At 36.1% G+C, this 19572-nt stretch overlaps 1 protein-coding gene across 1 annotated transcript in view; it reads right to left on the bottom strand.

The window, feature by feature from the left end:
- The window catches only part of DENND1B (DENN/MADD domain containing 1B), a 414540-nt gene that overhangs the window by 226470 nt on the left and 168498 nt on the right, over window positions 1–19572 (bottom strand). The window contains 2 exon segments of the mRNA XM_006903679.1: window positions 6811–6930; window positions 11077–11126. Coding sequence (XP_006903741.1) covers window positions 6811–6930; window positions 11077–11126 — 170 coding nt within the window.

Raw genomic sequence — 19572 nt, 5'->3', positions numbered from 1 at the left:
CAAAAAATAAGGCCCCAGGAATAAATGGTATACCAATTGACATATTTCAGCTAACAGATGCTGCCCTGGACGTCTTCCTCTCCTGTGCTGTCCCTCCACCCTTCCAAGTATTATGTCCTCCTTCAAGAATTGGTCCCTCCTGTTCACATACCCAAAGAATGTGAGTTGGAGCTTCAAAATTCTAGCCTTCAAGGACAAACTTGGTTTCACCCTCTGTGACAGACCAATTGGTTTTCTTGGCAGTTCATGGTATGTTCAAGACTCCGCTCCAGTTATATATTGCCTCTGAAACCCTGCTGGAGGATCATGTATTCAACAGCACACAACAACAGCAGCAGATGCCCCAACCTAGGACAGACAGTTTTGTCATTTCTGACTCCAAGAAGCACTATTGCTGCACTTTTCCCCAAAACCTATCTGTTTCTTCTTTTGCCAGTTTTATTGACTAGGCAAAGGCATTTCTTTGATCATATGGATCATAATCAACTAAGGTTAACATTGAGAAGAATAGGAATCTTAGAACAAAATTGTGCTCATGCAAAATCTACACCTAAATCAAGAAGGTGTTGTCAAAACAAAGCAAGAAACACTACATGGTATAAATATCAGAGATGTTTCCTTTCTCCATATCTATTCAATCTGTATGAAATAATTCATGAAGCTAGACTCTATCTAGGGAGAGAAATGTAGCATGAGGATGGGAAGAAGACTCATCAATAACCTGTATTATGCAGATGGTAAAACCTTGCTTGCTTGAAGTGAGGAGGACTTAAAACACCAGCTACAAAAGATAAAGGACTACAGCCTTCGGAATAGATTACATCTCAACATCAAGAAAACAAAGGTCAAGAAGCTGTGCTGCCATCCTGAAGGCACATGGTCCAAATCCTCCAGATACTCCGCTGGAGAAGGAGGGGTAATCTCCTCCTGTGCCAGTCAGATCTGATTCAATTACACAAGAAAAAAGAAAACGAAGGTACTCACCACTTTTTCAACAGGCAACATTGTGATAGATGGAGAAAGAAATGAAGTTGTCAATGATTTCATCTTGCTTGGATCAATACACAACACACATGGTATCAGAAACACTGCATTGGGCAAGTCCACTGTCAGGGACCTCTCCAAAACACTGAAAGCCCTGATGGCAGTTTGAAGACTAAGGTGCCAGCTATACAGTGCTAAGTCTTTTCAATCACTTGCTACATATCTGAGAGTTGGACAATAAGTGAGGATGGCAGAAGAATAATTTATGTCATTGAGTTGTGGTTGGAAAAGAATACTTATTATCCTAAGTTGTAAAAGCAGATTTAAATATTACAGAAAAAGGGTTTCTCAAAGTAGGAGAAATCCCACTCCCTGATTTCAAATCCTACTATACTGTCATGGTGGTCAAGATAGCATGGTACTGGTACAATGACAGACACATAGATCAATGGAATAGAACTGAGGACCCAAAAAGTAGCCCATCTACCTATGGTCAACTGATTTTTGACAAGGAGATGAAATCAGTTAAGTAGGGAAACTACAGCCTTTTTAACAAATGGTGTTGGCAAAATTGGAAAACTGTCTGTAGAAAACTCAAGCAAGATCTACACCTCACTCCATACAAAAAAAAAAAACCAAACCAAAAAAACAACCCAACTCAAAGTGGATCAAGGACCTAAGATTAAAACCAAGGACTATAAACTTCATTTTTAAAAAGCTTGGAAGAATTCTAGAAGCCCTAATCCACAATATGAACTGTCTTCCAAGCATCCTGAAAAACCTACAACCAGGAGAGGATGAAATAGATGTAGACTTAAATCTCTATGCACATCCAAAAACTTCTCCAAAAGGGTAAACAGTGAAGCCACAGTCTGGGAAAAAATGTTTGGTAATAACATGTCAGATAATGGACTTATGTCTAGAATTTATAAAATACTCGAGCACCACAACAAGATAAAGGTAAACAACCCAGTTGCAAAATGGGCACAGGATATGGACAGACACTTCACCAAAGAAGACATTCAGATGGCGAACAAACATATGAAGAAATGTTCAAAATCCCTAGCTCTAAGAGAGGTACAAATCAAAACAACTATGAGATATTATCTCATCCCTGTAAGAATAGCAAATTTAACAGTACAGCAAATGACAAATGCTGGTGAGGTTGTGGAAAAACTGGAGCCCTTATTCACTGTTGGTGGGCATGTAAAATGGTGCACCCACTATGGAAGGCAGTATGGTGCTTTCTCAAAAGGTTGTAAATAAAAATACCATTTGATCCAGGTATTCCACTACTAGGAACAGACCTTAAAGAACCCAGAACTGTCATCCAAGCAGATAGATATATACACACCCATGTTTATTGCAGCTTTGTTCACAATGGCAAAGTGTTGGAAACAACCTAAGTTCCCATCAACAAAGAAATGGATAGAGAAGCTGTGGAATATTCACACAATGGAATGCTATGCTGCATTGAAAAATAAGGAACTTATGAAATATTATACAAAATTGGTGATCCTGGAGGACATTATGTTGAGTAAAGTATCTCAGTCACAAAAGGAACATACTGCATTGTGCCACTGTTGTAAAGCAGTATTGACATTGAGGTTGGAGGGAAACTAAGAGGGGAAAAATAATGTATACTGCATTGAAACAGATGAGGGAGAGAACTGTTTAGGAGGAATATATGATTAGGTATTATTGTCATGACAAGAGTCCAGAATGAAAGCTGCATAGTGGGATGGACTAGGGAAGAGGGGGGATTGTATAACAATAAAAGAATTTTTTTAAACTTTTCAAAGGAAAAGCAAACTGGGGGGAGGAGTGGGAATAAGGAAAGTGTGCAACAATGAATGACTGGAAATCTAAAAAGTCTCTATAAAAGTTCATTGAAATAAATAAAAATTAAAATAAGAAAGATGACAGAATAAAAATAATGGCTTTGAAATAAGTTTCTGTAATTACTCTCAGTAATTTTAAAAAACAGACAATAATAGATGCAAAATGAGAGTTAGTACGTGTGTAGAAAGTGCTTAACCAAACTGCTCCAAATTGAAAGAATCAAACTATATAGTTTGAAACATAGGATTCTTCTAGATAAAAGCATGTTTTAAATGCAATTAATTGTTCTACAGTTGAAACATGCCCAAAAAGAGACTAGAGATCCTCACTTCTCAGTACTTATAAAGAGGTTAAGCTTTTACTTTTCAATAAAAAGTGTCCCAAACCTAACAGACTCTGAGTAAATGAATAACAGCTCGATGAATGACAAAAAAAGTCATTAAATAACACGTGAACAAAAAAGACATTGATTTTAGAGTTAATTTAATGCATACATATTTCTTTTCCTGTAAATATTGATAAAATTTACCCTGATCAATGTTAATATCACTGAGTCTAATTTCATAGAGTATATCTGAACTTCTGATTCATCAAGAGATTTTATAGAAAAGTTAATCTTTACAATCTTTCCTTTTACCAGCAAGCAATCCAAATCCTAGAAGTATACATAGTTAGGACAATCATATTTTCAACTGCTTACTGAAGCAAAGCAAAGAAGGGCTACTGGCTTGAGGAGTAGGAATTTATGAGGACCTCTAGCTTGCTGGCCCCATGAAAGGATTAAGATTGAGAAATCAGTTGGTCTGGAACACAGGAAGAAGTGTGAACTCCTAACTTAGAGGATGATGCTTATTTGGAAATAGCCATGGATTGCTAGGGAGGAACTGACCAGAACCCAATCAGATGAAGAGAAGATGTTTCATGGAGTGAGCTAGTGTTGATTGCTGCAACCTGATGGTTGCCCTAGACTGGATTTGTTTATAGATACAGATGCTCAAATTTCTAAAGGAAACAGAAGATACTTTAGAGCAGGAAATTGTTTCCTCAGAGGCTAATTTGATAGAAACGAGCAAATAAGAAATTGTCTATCAAAAATGGAGATACTCATGCATCAGGCAAGTAGTAGCTGACTTACATGCTTTCTATGAATGCTGTTCTTATTTAGATGACTATAAAGGGAAAGTTAATTTTTCAAGTATGAAGGTTAATGGCTAGAAAAACCAGGGGGTGGTCTGTCACCTCCAAGCTTTATGGTTCAAAATTACTTTCCTAGTAACTCATAAACTTTATGTTTTGTGATGAAGTATAGACTGTATTAAGGAGATAGGATTAGGATGGGATACATGCCCCATCCTTCTAGAGGATATTCATAGAAATTCAATGGTAGCTCTCTTTTGGGATATGCTCACCCTCCTGGGACATGGCTTCCAGCTGCACCACAACTGATAGTCTATAGTATCCTGGCCCAGCTCTCATCAGTCTCTGCCATAGTGAGTGGCCTGAATCACCCACAGTCACATGAGTCATTTCCCTGATGGACCTGAGTTTCTGTGAAACCTTCTATTGAACCACAGAACCCAAAGGACATAGAAGAATAGGGGAACTGAAAGAAGGAGGAATAGTTGATGGAAGATATCATGGAGTGGTACAACCCATCAACATTTGGGACACTTGGCTTCCCCCTTTTTGTAACTAGTATGCTACTAATCTTATAAGATAGAAGTGTAAATGAAAGGTAATATAAACAATTGACAGGACTGCTAGGTATTATAAGCAGAACTGTAGCAAACTGGAAAGCCCACAATATAATAAAAAAGTTTGCTACTTCATTCTGGCTTATTGTTCATGGAGACATGCAGAGCCAGAATTAGCAGATAATTCCATTTCTTAAAAGAAATTGGGGTGGAGGGAGAGATCTCAATTATATGTAATACCTTTCAAACTAAGTAAAATTTTTGAAATATGTAACCAGACTAAACATCTCAAATTTTTACTATGATTTGCCTGAAATTTACAGAATAATTGGTTTTCCAATGAACAATTCATACACTTTAGGTTGTGTAGCATTGGCTAAAATCCTCACACATCCTCGCTGTGTTTTTCATCTCCATTCCTCCTTCTTTTCTATCTGTTTCTGCCTTAGGAGCTTTATTGTTGGCAAAGGCTGACCTCCCATATGCTTTACTGATCCAAGGAACAAATCCCTCCTCAGTATTATGCATCAACTTATTAGTCTATTGTTTGACTGGGATAATTTCTGTTCTGTACCTGAAGGGTCACATGGCCTTAGTCTCAACAACGCCACCACTCTATCAAACATTCTCCTAAACAGTATAGCACTGTTCTGTCATTTCTCTGTATTGATGTATCTTTGGATTGCTGTCATACTGAATGGTGTGCTATTGGCCCATAAAATGCTATAATGGTTACACATGGTAGACAATGTTTGATAGAGCTCACAGATTGAGACAGGCTTGGAAGCAGGAGTGGCATCTACTTCCTAAACATGCCTGTAGAAACTTAATGAACTTAGAGAAAGGACAACAGTTACAGAACAAGGTTAAGGTCTTTTGTTTATAGGCCTGGTACTAGATGGTACTTAACAACATAATACTCCATGCCCCTGACTCCATTCTGGAGTTGGATGGAGTGGCTGGATGGACTCTGTAATATGGTGCTCTTGTTTTTGTTGAGGATCTGTGTGGATTGTTTGGTTGTTTTTATTTTGGTTAGAGTCAACAAGACCTGATGGAGGGCCCTTGTATTTAAAAGTTGGGCCCCAGGGATTATATTTTAATCCTTTGTTTCTATATTTTAGGGGAATAACACTTTTCTGTCAATCTGAGGTAATCTGGATGTACTGTGACACTGAACCTTGTGCTATTGGGGGGTCAAATGCCACAATGGCTGTCCCATGGCGGACAATGTTTGATGGAGCTCCCAGTTTAAGACAGATTTCGAAACAGGAGTGGCATCCACTTCCTAAACCACATGCCTCCAGAAACTCTATGAACTTGGAGAAATGACGATAGTTACAGGGAGGCTTAAGGCCTTTTGTTCATACGGTCGCTACGAGTCATGCCTAACAACCAACAATAATTATACAGCATCATCTTTTTATGATCTTAACCCTCATTCTACATTTAAGTCCCACTTTATGAGGGTCTTTCCTCATGATCTCTTTTAGAGAAGTGGGCAATGGTAGCCAGGAACTACATAGTTCTCTAGTCTCAAAGTTGTGGAGACTGAAGTTCTTGTGGTCCACTATTCTTTATAGTCTTTGATTTTCTTCTTATTCTTAGTTTCAGACAGGGGAAGACCAATACAGAGATAAATTTGAAATAATGTCCTTTAGATTATCATTCACAAGCTTTTAAATCCCCTCACCAAATGAAGACATGGAAAATGATTTGTGTAAACTCTGTTACGTCAATTGGCCTTGCTGTTGCCCAAAGACTACAGTCTTTGTTCCCAGGCACTGTGAGTTGTTCCAGACTCTAAACATTTCTTCCGAACATACTCAGTTTGTAACCATTCCTTAAAGTACTAATAATACACACTGGAAAATGCAAGTTCTAGATCAGACATAGAAAAGGACACACAAAATCAATTTATATTTTTAAATAAATCATCTTATTTAATGTGTGAAATACATATATATTAGCTAAACTGAATTTTTTTCAAAAATAAACTCATAAAACTAGTCTTAAAGAAATCCATCCATTCAAGACAAAATCCACTGTCACCAGTAAATCTTTAAATCAAATTGATACTTTTATACATTATAAATATGTAATAATATACAAATTATTTTACTTATATATAACAATATAGATTTAAAAAATTACTGTTCATGTAACTTAAAGGGAACATCTAAATGATAGAATTTGAGGGCTTTTTAAGCATCTCAAGCATACCAAAGTTCAAAAGAAAGAGCTAATCTATTTTGTATTTAGTGATTCTTTTTTAACTATAAATACTCACCTAAGGATGCATAGACAAATTTTGCCTCCTGATGTGAGTCTGCAGAATCCAAATCTCTGTTTGCTTTCTATGTCTGTCAGTACAAAGGTAAAGTGCTGTCCAACTTGATTTTGAGATACCCTAAAACATAACAAATAGTATTACGGAACATTAAACCTTGTTTGGGAATGCTCTTAAAGATCAGAGAATCTAGAAAATTATTATATGTGATTTTGGTTTCATCTTTCCAGTCAGCTGGTTTTCTTAATAAGAATAATATTCTCAAATTAACGTAACTATTGGCACATATAAATTATATTATGCTTTAAAAATCAGAGTAACTTGTAATGCTTACAGATCAAGCAATTTAGCATATACTGTGTGAGGAAATCAAAAAACCTATCGTGGTGGGAAAGCCTGCTGTTAGGGACCTTTCTAAAGTACTCAAGAGCAACAGTGTTTCTCTGCAGACTAAGGTGTGCCTGATATAGGCCATGTTCTTTGCAATCACTTGTTATGCATCAGAGAGTTAGAAAATGACCTTGTTACTTAAATTTGTATCTTCTAGGCTGCAACACTTCCATGATACATCTTCAAGGATATGAACATGTACGGCTAAGCACAATTGATAACAGTGCATCTAAATTCCAAAATCAATCTCCATAATAGTCTATGTGGTTCCTACTGCAAAGGGGGCCCTTTGGAGTAGTGAGAGAAGACATTCACCCTGAAACCCACAGCGACCCTTTTCAGCAGGAAATAGCTAAGAGAATATGCCATCCCCTTTTCCTTAGGAATCAGGGTGAAGTCTCTCTCAGGGAGGAGTGATAGGGAATGGCAAGGGACACACTGACAAAGGAGATTAATCAGAACTGGCTTTGACAAGCACTGTGGCAACTGGACAATTAAAACAGACATGGGGGGCGGAGAACGAACTGGGGATGAGGGTGGAGGAAACAGTGCAACAATGAATGAATGAAAACCCAAAATCTCTGTAAATGTTCAGTAAAACTAATAAAATTTAATAAATAAAAAAAAAGAAAATGACTAGACAGGATAGAAGGAGAATTGATGCCGTTGAGCTGTGGTGCTGGAGAAGACCATGGACTGCTAGGAAAACAAAGAGTTTCATCCAGGAAAGGGTTAAACCAGGCAGCTCCTTGGAGGCAAGGATTCTGAGGCTCTGTCTAACATACTTTGGACATGTTGTAAGGAGGGACTGGTCCTTGGAGAGGGACATCATGCTTGGTAGGGTGGAGGGACAGCACAGGAGGGGAAGACCCTCTATGAGGTGGACTGATTCAGTGACTGGGATAATCAGGATGGGTATGTCAGAGGCAATGTGATAGGTGCGGGATAGAGCAGGGTTTAGGGCTGCTGTACATAGGGTTGCTATGAGTTGCAAACGACTCTATGGCACATAACAACAACAACATTTCAACAAAACAAAGATTCTCACCAATGGACCAACTGGCAGCATCAGGATGGATGGTGAAGAGATTGAGATGGTTCACAGCTTTAGTTTGCTTGGCTCCACAGTCAACACTCTTGGCACCAGTAGCCAGGAAATTAAAAGGCGTATTGCCATGGCAAAGTCTGCTGTTAGGGACCTCTCCAAAGTACTGAAGAGCAATGATGTCTCTCTGGAGACTAAGGTGCATCTGATACAGGCCATGGTCTTTGCCAACACTTGTTATGCATCAGAGAGTTGGACAATAACTAGGGAGGATAGAAGGAGAATTGATGCCGTTGAGCTGTGGTGCTGGAGAAGACCATGGACTGCTAGGAAAACAAAGAGTTTCATCCAGGAAAGGGTTAAACCAGGCAGCTCCTTGGAGGCAAGGATTCTGGGGCTTTGTCTGACATACTTTGGACATGTTGTAAGGAGGGACTGGTCCTTGGAGAGGGACATCATGCTTGGAAGGGTGGAGGGACAGCGCAGGAGGGGAAGGCCCTCTATGAAGTGGATTGATTCAGTGACTGGAATAATCGGGATGGGTGTGTCAGAGACAGTGCGAGTGGCACAGGACAAAGCAGAGTTTAGGGATGTTGTACACAGGGTCGCTATGAGTCGCAAGGACTCGACGGCACATAATAACAATAATAACTTTTCTTTAAGGGAGCACTGGTGGCATCGTGGCAAGAAGCCACACTGCAATCCTCAAGGCAGGCAGTTTAAATCCACCATCCACCAGCTGCTCTGCAGGAGAATGGGCAATCTCCTCCTGTGCGATTAATTACCTCTGAAAACTTGCTGGAGGGTCAGCTATGTTTCTGCTCCAACTCGATGGTATGTAACAACAAGAACAATCCCTTTTTAGACTATCCTATTTTAGGTCATAGATTTCACATACCTAAATGTCTAAAAAAATAATTCATAAATTTTCAAAAGACTATTTCTGAAGCTTTGAAAGAGTGAAGTTAGACATTGTTATTAAGTCTCTGCCTGTCTCTAGCCTCCTTTCTTGATGATTCTAAGACTAAATGAAGATATAATGTTTCTTTAAAATCTAATGGTAACCATTACCAACTCACATTGAATTACTTTGATTAGCATTCTCCTCAAATCAAGCAGCATACAGAACATTGAATTGGTCTGATTTGCTTAACTTTCTCTTGGAAGGAGCTCTGGTGGTCAAGTGGTTAAGAGCTATTCTGTCAACCCAAAAGTAGACTTTTCAAATCCACCAGCTGCTCTATGTGAGGAAGACAGATGTCCTCTATGCAATTTACCACCTCTGAAAACATGCTGGAGGGTCAGTATAAGTCAGTTCCAACTCAAAAGCACATAAATAACAACAATATATGTTGTTGTTGTTGCTGACTGCCATCGAGTCAAGCATGACTCATAGTGACCCAAAGGCCTGAAGTCTTTCTATAACTATCATCATTTATCAATGCTCACAGAGTTTCCAGAGGCACATTGTTTAGGAAGTGGATGCTACTCCTGCTTCCAATATATAAAAGAATGTAATTTCTGACCAAAAAAGGAAAAGAAAGAAGAAACACTTCCTGGCTAAGTGGAAAATAAATTGTACTAAATTTTAATTAAGTATCATATTGTCATGACACTGCAGTATAAGGTTCTATATAATAGTTATATTGAGTCTTTACTTGCACTTAAAATATTTTTTTCTGGTTATACTGGCTATAGTCTAGCCACAAGGGCACCCATAATCTGCTTTCTTGTCCCAAATTAAAACTTCCACGTAACTTGAATGTTGATTTTTAAATACTCATGGAAAATATGAAACAGGAATTAAATCACTTTCCCACTGGTATACTGATACTAAAAACTATTTTCAACTCCAGAAAGTATTGCACTTAAAATGCTAAACAAATACACTTTTAAGTGGATACTAAAAAATACCCCAAAAACCCAAACTTTCACAACTTCAAAAGCACCCCCAGTGCCTACTGTGCCCTCTTGTGCTCAATGTTCATAGTATTTTTTAGCCTTTTCACATTTCATTTTACTATTTATTCTAAAACCACAACTGTAGGAAGGCACAACAGTAATGTGGAAGTACATTCACCAGCAACACTGATCAACTATCCCATCATTAAGAGAAGGCTTTGTCTTTAATACAAAATTTTAGATTCTAATTTTAGTCTGAGCAAAATATTTCTCTAAATCAATATTTTTTAAACCTTCCTCATAATACACCCTTAAAAACTGCTAAGATGGAATGGAAATCACATGAAAAACAATAAATGACCTATGATTATGCTCAGAAGATTACATATTCTATGCCATCCCAACTAAACATTTTATTTCAGTATTTAGTAACTGAAATGCAAGTATAACACTTTCCATACTGTTAGGTAGGTTTCCTCTGTATCTTTGCATAATATTACATTATTCTAATTAGTTTATTCTTACAAAACAACTAGTTATCAGTTTTATTCCACTCTTTTAAATAAAGTGAGGTGAGAGAAAAACCAAAACATGTAAATCTAATGCTTAAAAATGGAATTCTACGGTCTTGATCAGGAACATATCAAGCTTTTTTCTTCTGGATGTTCTTAGACTATGTACCTGAAGAACAAAGGGTGGAAATGGAATTTACTGGCAGTACTGCTTTAAGACATCTCAGGAGACATAGTGAGAAAGCAAGATGATTCAAACACTTCTTCACACCAAGTCTTATTTAATCTCTAACCTTTTTTTGTTACAAACAGTAGAGAAAGTATATTGTATTTTATGGGGGGGAAAGCACATGTAATAATTTTCAAGTGTGCACTAAGATGGGATAATGTTATTTTAAATGATGAATTATACTGTACCTTTCAACGTCAAAGGGGAAACAGAACTTTGGTACACTCTGTAGTACTTCCTATAAATGTAAATTAAAAAAAAAAAGCTTTAGAATATTTATAAAGATGTAGTAAAACTTTTTTGAGACATTTTCTAGGAAGGATAAAGGGTATTCTTTTTTACTGTCGTAATTTTTTTTTCCTTAAGAAAAACAGCACAGGTTCCTAGACTAAAATAATTGATTATTAAAAAGGAATTAAGTTTGTGCTTTGGCAGATTGCACTGACAATGCCATTGAAACCCCAGGAGGGAAAGGCCTGGCCTGAAGGGTATTAACACCCTTCACATCCCCGCTGGGATTCCCTTCAACAAGGCCATATGGATTTTACAAGAAGCACTGCACCATATGGGTAAGCTACGTCTGCTGCTACTTGTACCACAGACTAGCCACAGGGACTTCTGACAGATCCTGGCTCAAAAATATAAATGTTGTTTCAATTAAAATGCAGGCAGAGAAAAGGGAATGAAGTTGGCAGCACAATGAATCACTGAGAGGTATAACAACTCTACATATCCCACAGTCAAGCGGTTAAAAACATACTTTATGGTTAAAAAAACAGTCATTTATAGGGTTCAACTCTTGATAACTGACAAATTTAATAACAGTAACACTTAGTTTTATATCAAATAATGCCCTTTAAAATGTATCATTAAAATCAAGGCTTTAAATTAAAAAACATAGCTTCTAATTTGTGCACACTTTCATTTAAGAACTAATAAAAAAATCAATGTTTTAATTAAGCATAGAAATGTCTAAATTACTTTTAGCCATCATAAGATAATTTGGAAATGTTCAGACATCATATTTATTAATGATTGTAGCAAAGGACAAATAACTGTCAGCTATTTGTAAAATATAAAAAAAATCTATTTCCTTATAACTGAAAATCAACTGCAATTCAAAACTCAAACTTCAAAACATAATTTAATTTAATAACACACAACTTCCAAAGTAGGTAATTCTGTAAGACAAACCAATGTTAATGAGAAAGTTTCCTATTCAGAAGAGGGGGAGCCCCTACAGGATCACTTCTAAAAAGACCAAATCAAAACCCAAGAACCCGAGCTTCTGCTTACCAATAAAACTTACATCTATAGAAATAATCAATAGTTAAACATTTGACCTTATAAGTAAAGATAATACTGAGTTATTGAGTATTTAAAAATAAAATTCTTCTTATAGCTTTAAAATACACAATGCAATAAGAGACCGGTAAAACATAAAACCCTAACATTACCATAGCAGTATCTACTAAAGCTTCCAGCCTAACTCACTAAGGAAAGAAAAGGATTCTGCTTAAAAGAAGCCTTCTACCTTTAGAGTGGAGTGCCTTGATTTGCTTCTGAATATCTACCTCTAAGAGAACAAGGACAAACTCCATACTTAGCGGAAATTAATGGTATAACTGCTGAGAACATTTTGTTATATATCATTGGAAGATTATTAAATTTGAAATGATGTCACTGAATTAGACTGAAAAACAGTTCATTTTACAAGAGTTCATTGGACCACTGTTTAATTCGTATCTTGTGTCATGTAAATGGAAGCCATTTATCCTATTTACTACACACATAGATAATGTTTCCATAGCCTCCTTAATAAATTAATTATATATATGTCCACCTCTAAACATACTTAAATTACTAATACAATAAAATCCATTTTAAGGCTTAAATTCAAGATGTTTCCCAGTTAGATGCCCAATCTTCCACACCCTCCCCCATTCATTCTTTCCCAACACACATGATGCACACACTTCTGCAAAACAGCCTCAGCTCGCTTCCCAACTGGCAGAAGCATCCCTCAGGGGACAAGTCTTTAAACCTCCGCACTCTTTAAAATTCAACCAGCCAGCAGGTCTATAGACTAGTGTATAAACAGTATAGACAAAAAAATCCTCTCTCAGCTTATGTCAGTGACAAAGCAGCTCAGCAGTTGACTGTTTCTCCCCTGACAGTATAAGCTGGGTTTACACAGATCAATAGCTGGAAGTCCTACCTAGCTCCCAGGACTCGATTTTCTTCCTTAATTACAGGTGCTATTCAAACTGAAGTTAAAAAAGAAGAGAGAGAAAGAATTGGAGACAGGAATAAGATGCATGCAAAAAGCTTTTTTTTTCCTTGGGGAGGGGGCACCAGGGGTGCTTTTAGGTGAGTAAGAGTTCACTGAAAACCATATTTTTGTTGATAAAACCATATTAATGTTGATAAACGTTAGTCTTTTTTCAATATATTATGCATGTGCACACAAATGTACTTCTAGTGTGGTATTCAGAAACTGATTATGTAACGAGTTTAGAATAATACTCTCCAAAAGTTCCCCTTTTTCTATAAGCTTTTCTTTTTAAGAGTGATAAGATAATTTATTTAATAATAAAACTATTTGGGCTTTCAGAATCATCTTAATCTCAAAAAAATTTTTATACAAAACTAGAGCATATTCAATAGCACATGTTAGTTAAAAACCAACTCCTATAAATGCAAAACCGCAAAACTACAAATTGCACAATATAAGGGAAGTAATATTTATATATCCACATAAGTCCTTACAACAACAAGTCTACATACATTTTAATGCCTGAGAACAAGGACTGATGAAAATTTTATACTTTTTTTTCAGCGTGGTGTCAATGCATCTCTACCAATAAGCATTATATAATCAAAATAATTCTTAAGAAACAAGAGAGTAAACTACTAGTGCTAGAGTGGTACATTAATGATCCTAAGAGGATAACACTTAACACTATAAATATATCAAATGAAAAAGAAAAGAAGCATTGAAGAAAGAATCCACTCTTTAAAATAATGGCAACCACTTGCACAAAGTAAGTACAAAAGCCTTGGAATTTCTCTGAGAGAGAAGCTCAACAATAAAATAAAACAGACCATTGTAATATTATAATTAATTACTCTTCCTCCTCACCTATAAGTATAGCTTCAATTATCATCAATGAGAAACTACTAAATTTTCTAGTCCTCTAGTTTAAACATTTCTTCAAATTCCAGGATTGCATAACTACTTATTTATATAATTTTCTGAAATGTTCTCCAAATACTTCAAACTTACAATGTCCAAAACTGAGGTCATCCTTTTAGCAATAGTCCTTATCATCCAGAATCACAGTACCATCTAAACAGTTAGCCAAATCAACAACAAAGGAATAATGCAGATTCCTATCTTTCCCTGACTCCCACACAACCAATCATTTACAAAGTTCTATTCCATTTCAGAAGTATCTTGTTCCCCTGGTTTTCAACAACAGAGGGAAGAAAGATGAGAAGGCATCAGAGTCACTTCTGAGGGTTTTTCAAAACATCTTCGTCTATACTTAGACTCTTCTTCTAAATGTTCCTATATGAACATTAAGCATTTATCTGCAGTTGGAATAGCACCTATAATTAGATCAAATATATCAATTAGGATGCTTGCCATACATCCTCTTGTTAATTGTAGAGTCAGTTCCAACTCACAGTGACCTTATACAAAATAAAACAAAATGCTGGTTGGTCTTATGCCAATTTCATTGCCACTGACATGTTTGAATTCATTTTGTGGCCACTGGGTACGCCTTTCAATCTAGACAGTTCATCTAGCATTATACTAAACAATTTTCTATGTTGTCCACTGAGTTTTCAATGGCTGATCTTCAGAAGAAAATGTCCAGGCCTTTCTTCCTAGACTGTCTTAGTTGGAAGCTGTCCACCATGGATGACACTATTATTATTTAAAATATCAATGACATAGCTTCTAATATGAAGCTATCACAGCATAACAAACTGCCAAGTAGTAACTGGCACATACAAGAATTAGTTATTGCCTACAACCAGGAAGCAACAAGGTAGGCTTGTTATGAGGCTAGTTAATCGAATTATCTTCTTCAAGGACTGGAGATCCACAATCCTTCCGCCTATTACTTTGAGTTTCTAAGTTTTGTACTTTTCTAGCTCTACTCTTGGAAACACTATGGACTTCCAGAGTTGTGTGTATCACATGAAGATACAGAAGTATTCTTTGGAAGAAGCATCACATTCTGTGACTTTCTTTTATCACAGAGAAAACCTTTTGCAGAATTCCCACTCGATGAAATATACTTCAGTTTTTTCATTTGTCAGAATATGACAAGCCACTATTAATCACTGACATGGAAAACTCAGAACCAACATGACTCTTTTTTCATTAACTGTGACAAGTTACTATACAAAGAAACTTTTATGAAGTAGTATAATTTCTTCTGTAAGACTTTCAACATTAAAGAATTAAATGCATATTAAATTTCTAAATAAATACAACATAATATTATATCCGGTGTTTTCAAACATGCATAATCTTATTACTAGTATTTTCAGAATCATTCTGTAACAATAAGATAGTTACTTGTCAATCCTGATACCATTTTCACACCACCATTAATTTATAAAAATATTTTTTACTCTTTAACCTTAATGTTGTAGTGTATCTACCAAAATAAAAGAGAATTAACTAATATGTACTTTTTTCAATGTATAGTAGTGTATTTTCCCTCAATATAAAAACTTATTGTTTTTGTTAGGTATTATGGAGTCATGTATGACTCATAACAACCCTATGAACAGCAGATCTGAATCCCATCCTATCCTGGGCCATCTTCACACTACCTGACACACTGCCCATGTGGCAGTCACCATGTCAATCAATCTTGTCAAGGGTCTTCATCTCCTTCAGCAACCCTCCACCCTTCCAAACATCATGTCCCTCTCCAAGGACTATATCCTCCTAGCAACATGCCCAAAGTATATGAGGCAAAGTCTTATCATCCTTGCCTCCAAAGAGCACTCTGCCTGCACTCTCTCCAAGACATATTTATTTGGTCTTTCAGCTGTCCATCAGATGTTCGGTGATCTTCTCCAAAACAACAGCTTAAAAACATCAATGCTTCTTCTGTCATCCCTATTCATTGTCCAGCTCTCAGGTGCATTGCAAGTAATCTGAAAGACCATGGCCTGATTCAGTTGCAGTCCTCAAAGTGACATCATTATTCCTCAATAATTTTAGAGGACCTTAACAGAAGACTTTCCCAATGCAATTTGTCTCTTTTTATTTCCTAGCTGCTGGTATCAGGGGTATTAATTTTGGATCCAAGTAAGATGAAGTTGTTGACAGTTTGAATCTCTTTACCATCCATCATGATGTTGTCTATCAGTCCAGTTGTAAGAATCTGTTTTCTTGACATTGAGATGCAATCAATTTTGAAGGCTGCATTCCTTGATCTTCTGCAACAAGTGCTTCAAGTCCTCCTTTCAGCAAGCAAGATTATGTCATCTGCCTAACTCAGGTTATTGATTAGTCTCCCTCCAATTCTGTTTCTGCATTCCTCTGCATAGAGTCCAGCTTCTCAAATAACTTGCTCAGCATATCAGTTGAATAGGAACCGAAAAAGAATACAACAATGACACACTTCCTTCTTAATTTTAAACCATGTAGTGTTTCCTTGATCTGCTCAACAAAACAGCTCCCTGGTTCAGGTACAGGTTTCAAATGAGCACAATTAACTGCTCTGGGACTCCCATTCTTCTCTGTGTCAATCACAATTTGTTATGATCCACAAAGCCAAATGCCTTTGCATATTCAATAAAGCACAAATAGACATTCTTCTAGTATTCTCTACTATCAGCCAGGATCCATTTGACATCAGCAATGATATCAGATTGTATAGTGCAAAATTGAGATTCACAATCTACATGCTAAAATGTTCTAAGGCCCCACAGAAAAGTTTCAGGGCCCTGTGAAGTTATTTTACATTTTCAAGGAAAATAATTCACTTCCTAGAAAACTCCACATAAACTACAAACTTAAGCCAGTTCCTATTTCAATAATGAATTGTATGTAATGCATTCCATTTAAAGAATTCCTACCACTGCCCTATGAGGATGTTTATGGTTGCTCTGATTAAAAAATCTGAGGTTTTTAAAACTCAAACTCATACTGACCCATTGTAGAACTGAACACAATCCCATCCAGTCCTATGCCATCTTCATAATCTCTGTTGTGAATAAACACTTAGTTGCAGTCACTCTGTCAATCCATCTTCTTGTACATCTTTTCCTCTGACACCTGACTTTTCTCTGATACCCAACTTCTCTGATACCCGACTTTTCCAAGCAAGATGTCCTTCTCCAGGTACTGGACCTTCCTAATAGCATACTCAAAGTATATGAAATGAAGTCTCACCATCATTGCTACTAAGAAATACTCTAGCTGCACGACTTCCAAATCGTATGTGTTTGATCATTCAGTACTCTTCACCAGCAACACAATTCAAAGGCATCAATTCTCTTTTGGCTTCTTTTTTTTTTTTTTCATTCTTATTCCTTGTCCAATTTTCACAAGCATATAAACAGAAAATACCATGGCTTGGGTTGAGTGTATCTTAGTTTTTAAACTCACACCATTGTTCTTTAGCACTTTAAGTCTTTGGCAATAGATTTGTCGAAAGCAGTGTGTTGTTTGATTTCTGGACTTTTCTTTCCAAAGGAAATAGAAGTGGACAATGGATCCAAGTAAAATGAAATCATGGAACTTCAACATTTTCTCCATTTTTATGAGGCTTTTTTAATGATAGAGTTGTGAGAGCTATTGTTTTCTTTTTGTTGACAAATAATCCATACTGAAGGCTACAGTTTTTGATGTTCATCAACATGTGCTACAAGTTTTCTTCATTTTCTTCAAGTAGCCCATAAATATGACATGGGAAGTCAAACTTGCAGAATAGGTCTAAAATATGAGTGACTATGGCCAACTATGCTAAGGTCTCAGTTTCTAGTCAAATGTATCATTTTTTTTATTTAATTAACTATCAGATTTTGGCTGATTTATTATTTTGAATTAATTAACAATTCATTTCAACCAATCATGATCTGGTGTGTAGCCCTTTGTGATTAAAAGTTAGTTTGGCCCTCAAGCTGGTGTGAAGACTAATTTGCTAATAGAGTTACAAACTAAATTCTCCGTTTGTTGTATTTGGGGAAAACACTGTTCTAAATATATAAGAATATGGTAAACTTTGGTTCAATATTTGAATTTATGTAATATGGCTTTCATCTTGCTTCATTACATTCAGTCTTTTTAGTCCTCCATAGAAATATATTTTAAAATATTTCAAACATACAAAATAATTAAATAAAGCATAAATAAAACTTGTTTTGTGTTTTTCAATAACTTTCTCTGTACAATAACAACTGCAAACAACTCCTTCTCTGTACAATAAATCCCCCTCCAAATATAACTTTAAAAAACTTACAAAAGCCTATAAATGTAAGCATTTACGGACAAGAGTAAAAAATAATTTTCATGTACCTATTTTTATAAAAAAATAGTTCAATAGCAATCTATTTCGGCCATATAGAGACAGAAATGAAGACGTATCTCTCCATATAAAATGACAACTAATGCTAGCATATGGCCACTGGTCTGGTTGAACTGGAACAAAGTGCTACAATGTGTTATTCATTTCCAATTTACAGACTTCTCCTTACCTATCATACATTCTTCAAAGACTTTTCAAACGACCTACATTAGAAGCACAACATAGTGTACGCAATGGAGTTTAAAAGCACAAATCCCTCACAAAATAAATATAATTATAGCATCTCAAGGTTATTATTTTTTAAAAATCTTAAAAATTCAATAAAGTTATTATATCAGGATGCTTTTTATTAAAAGAACTGAATTAATAAGGAAAACTATAAATACAGTCTCTAAACATTTCTGTCCCTGTTACTTTTTAAACGTGGAGAATCATTTTTAACCTTATAACTAAGAATGACAAGATAATTGAACCTAATGTGGGGTTTTCTTTAGTGCTTTAGGTATTGCTAAAATAGCTAAAATAAATTTCCCTATAATCCCCTTCTCCTTAAATTAGGGGGACCAAGGTAAGTCTGTGAGCTCTGAGATTTGAAGCTATGTTTAGATGTTCTGATCAAGCTTTTTGTTAAGGAATTGCTCTGTCAACCCAAAGGCAAATGGTTTCAATTCTCCAGCTGCTCTATGAGAGAATGATGAGCAATCTTCTCCCATACAATTTACGTTCTCAGAAAACCAGATGGAGGGTCAGCCATGAGTTGCTTCAGAATCAACAATACATAACAAAAGCAAACTAAGAATGAGTTGTATTATTCAAGTATTTCTATAATTCCCATTCATTAAATATCATTAAACATATAGTCTATAATCTATCACTTTACTAAAGGCCAAATCCAAAAAGAGTAGAGTTACATTACAAAAAACACACAATAAATTTACAAAGACACTGGTAGCTTGTTTGGCAAATAAACGGCATAATACACTTATTCTCATTAAGATACATATATTTAAAAGGCATAAAAGGAAAGTATTGTTGTTGTTGTTATGTGCCGTTGAGTCGTTTGCGACTCATAGCGACCCTATGTACAACAGCCCTAAACCGTGCTCTATCCTGTGCCAATCT

Source organism: Elephantulus edwardii, unplaced genomic scaffold (genome assembly GCF_000299155.1).
Source record: "Elephantulus edwardii isolate Elephantulus edwardi_28Jun2011 unplaced genomic scaffold, EleEdw1.0 scaffold00110, whole genome shotgun sequence".
Classification (NCBI taxonomy): domain Eukaryota; kingdom Metazoa; phylum Chordata; class Mammalia; order Macroscelidea; family Macroscelididae; genus Elephantulus; species Elephantulus edwardii.
Note: the sequence above shows the minus strand (reverse complement) of the source record. Positions and strands in the feature narration are given on the sequence as shown.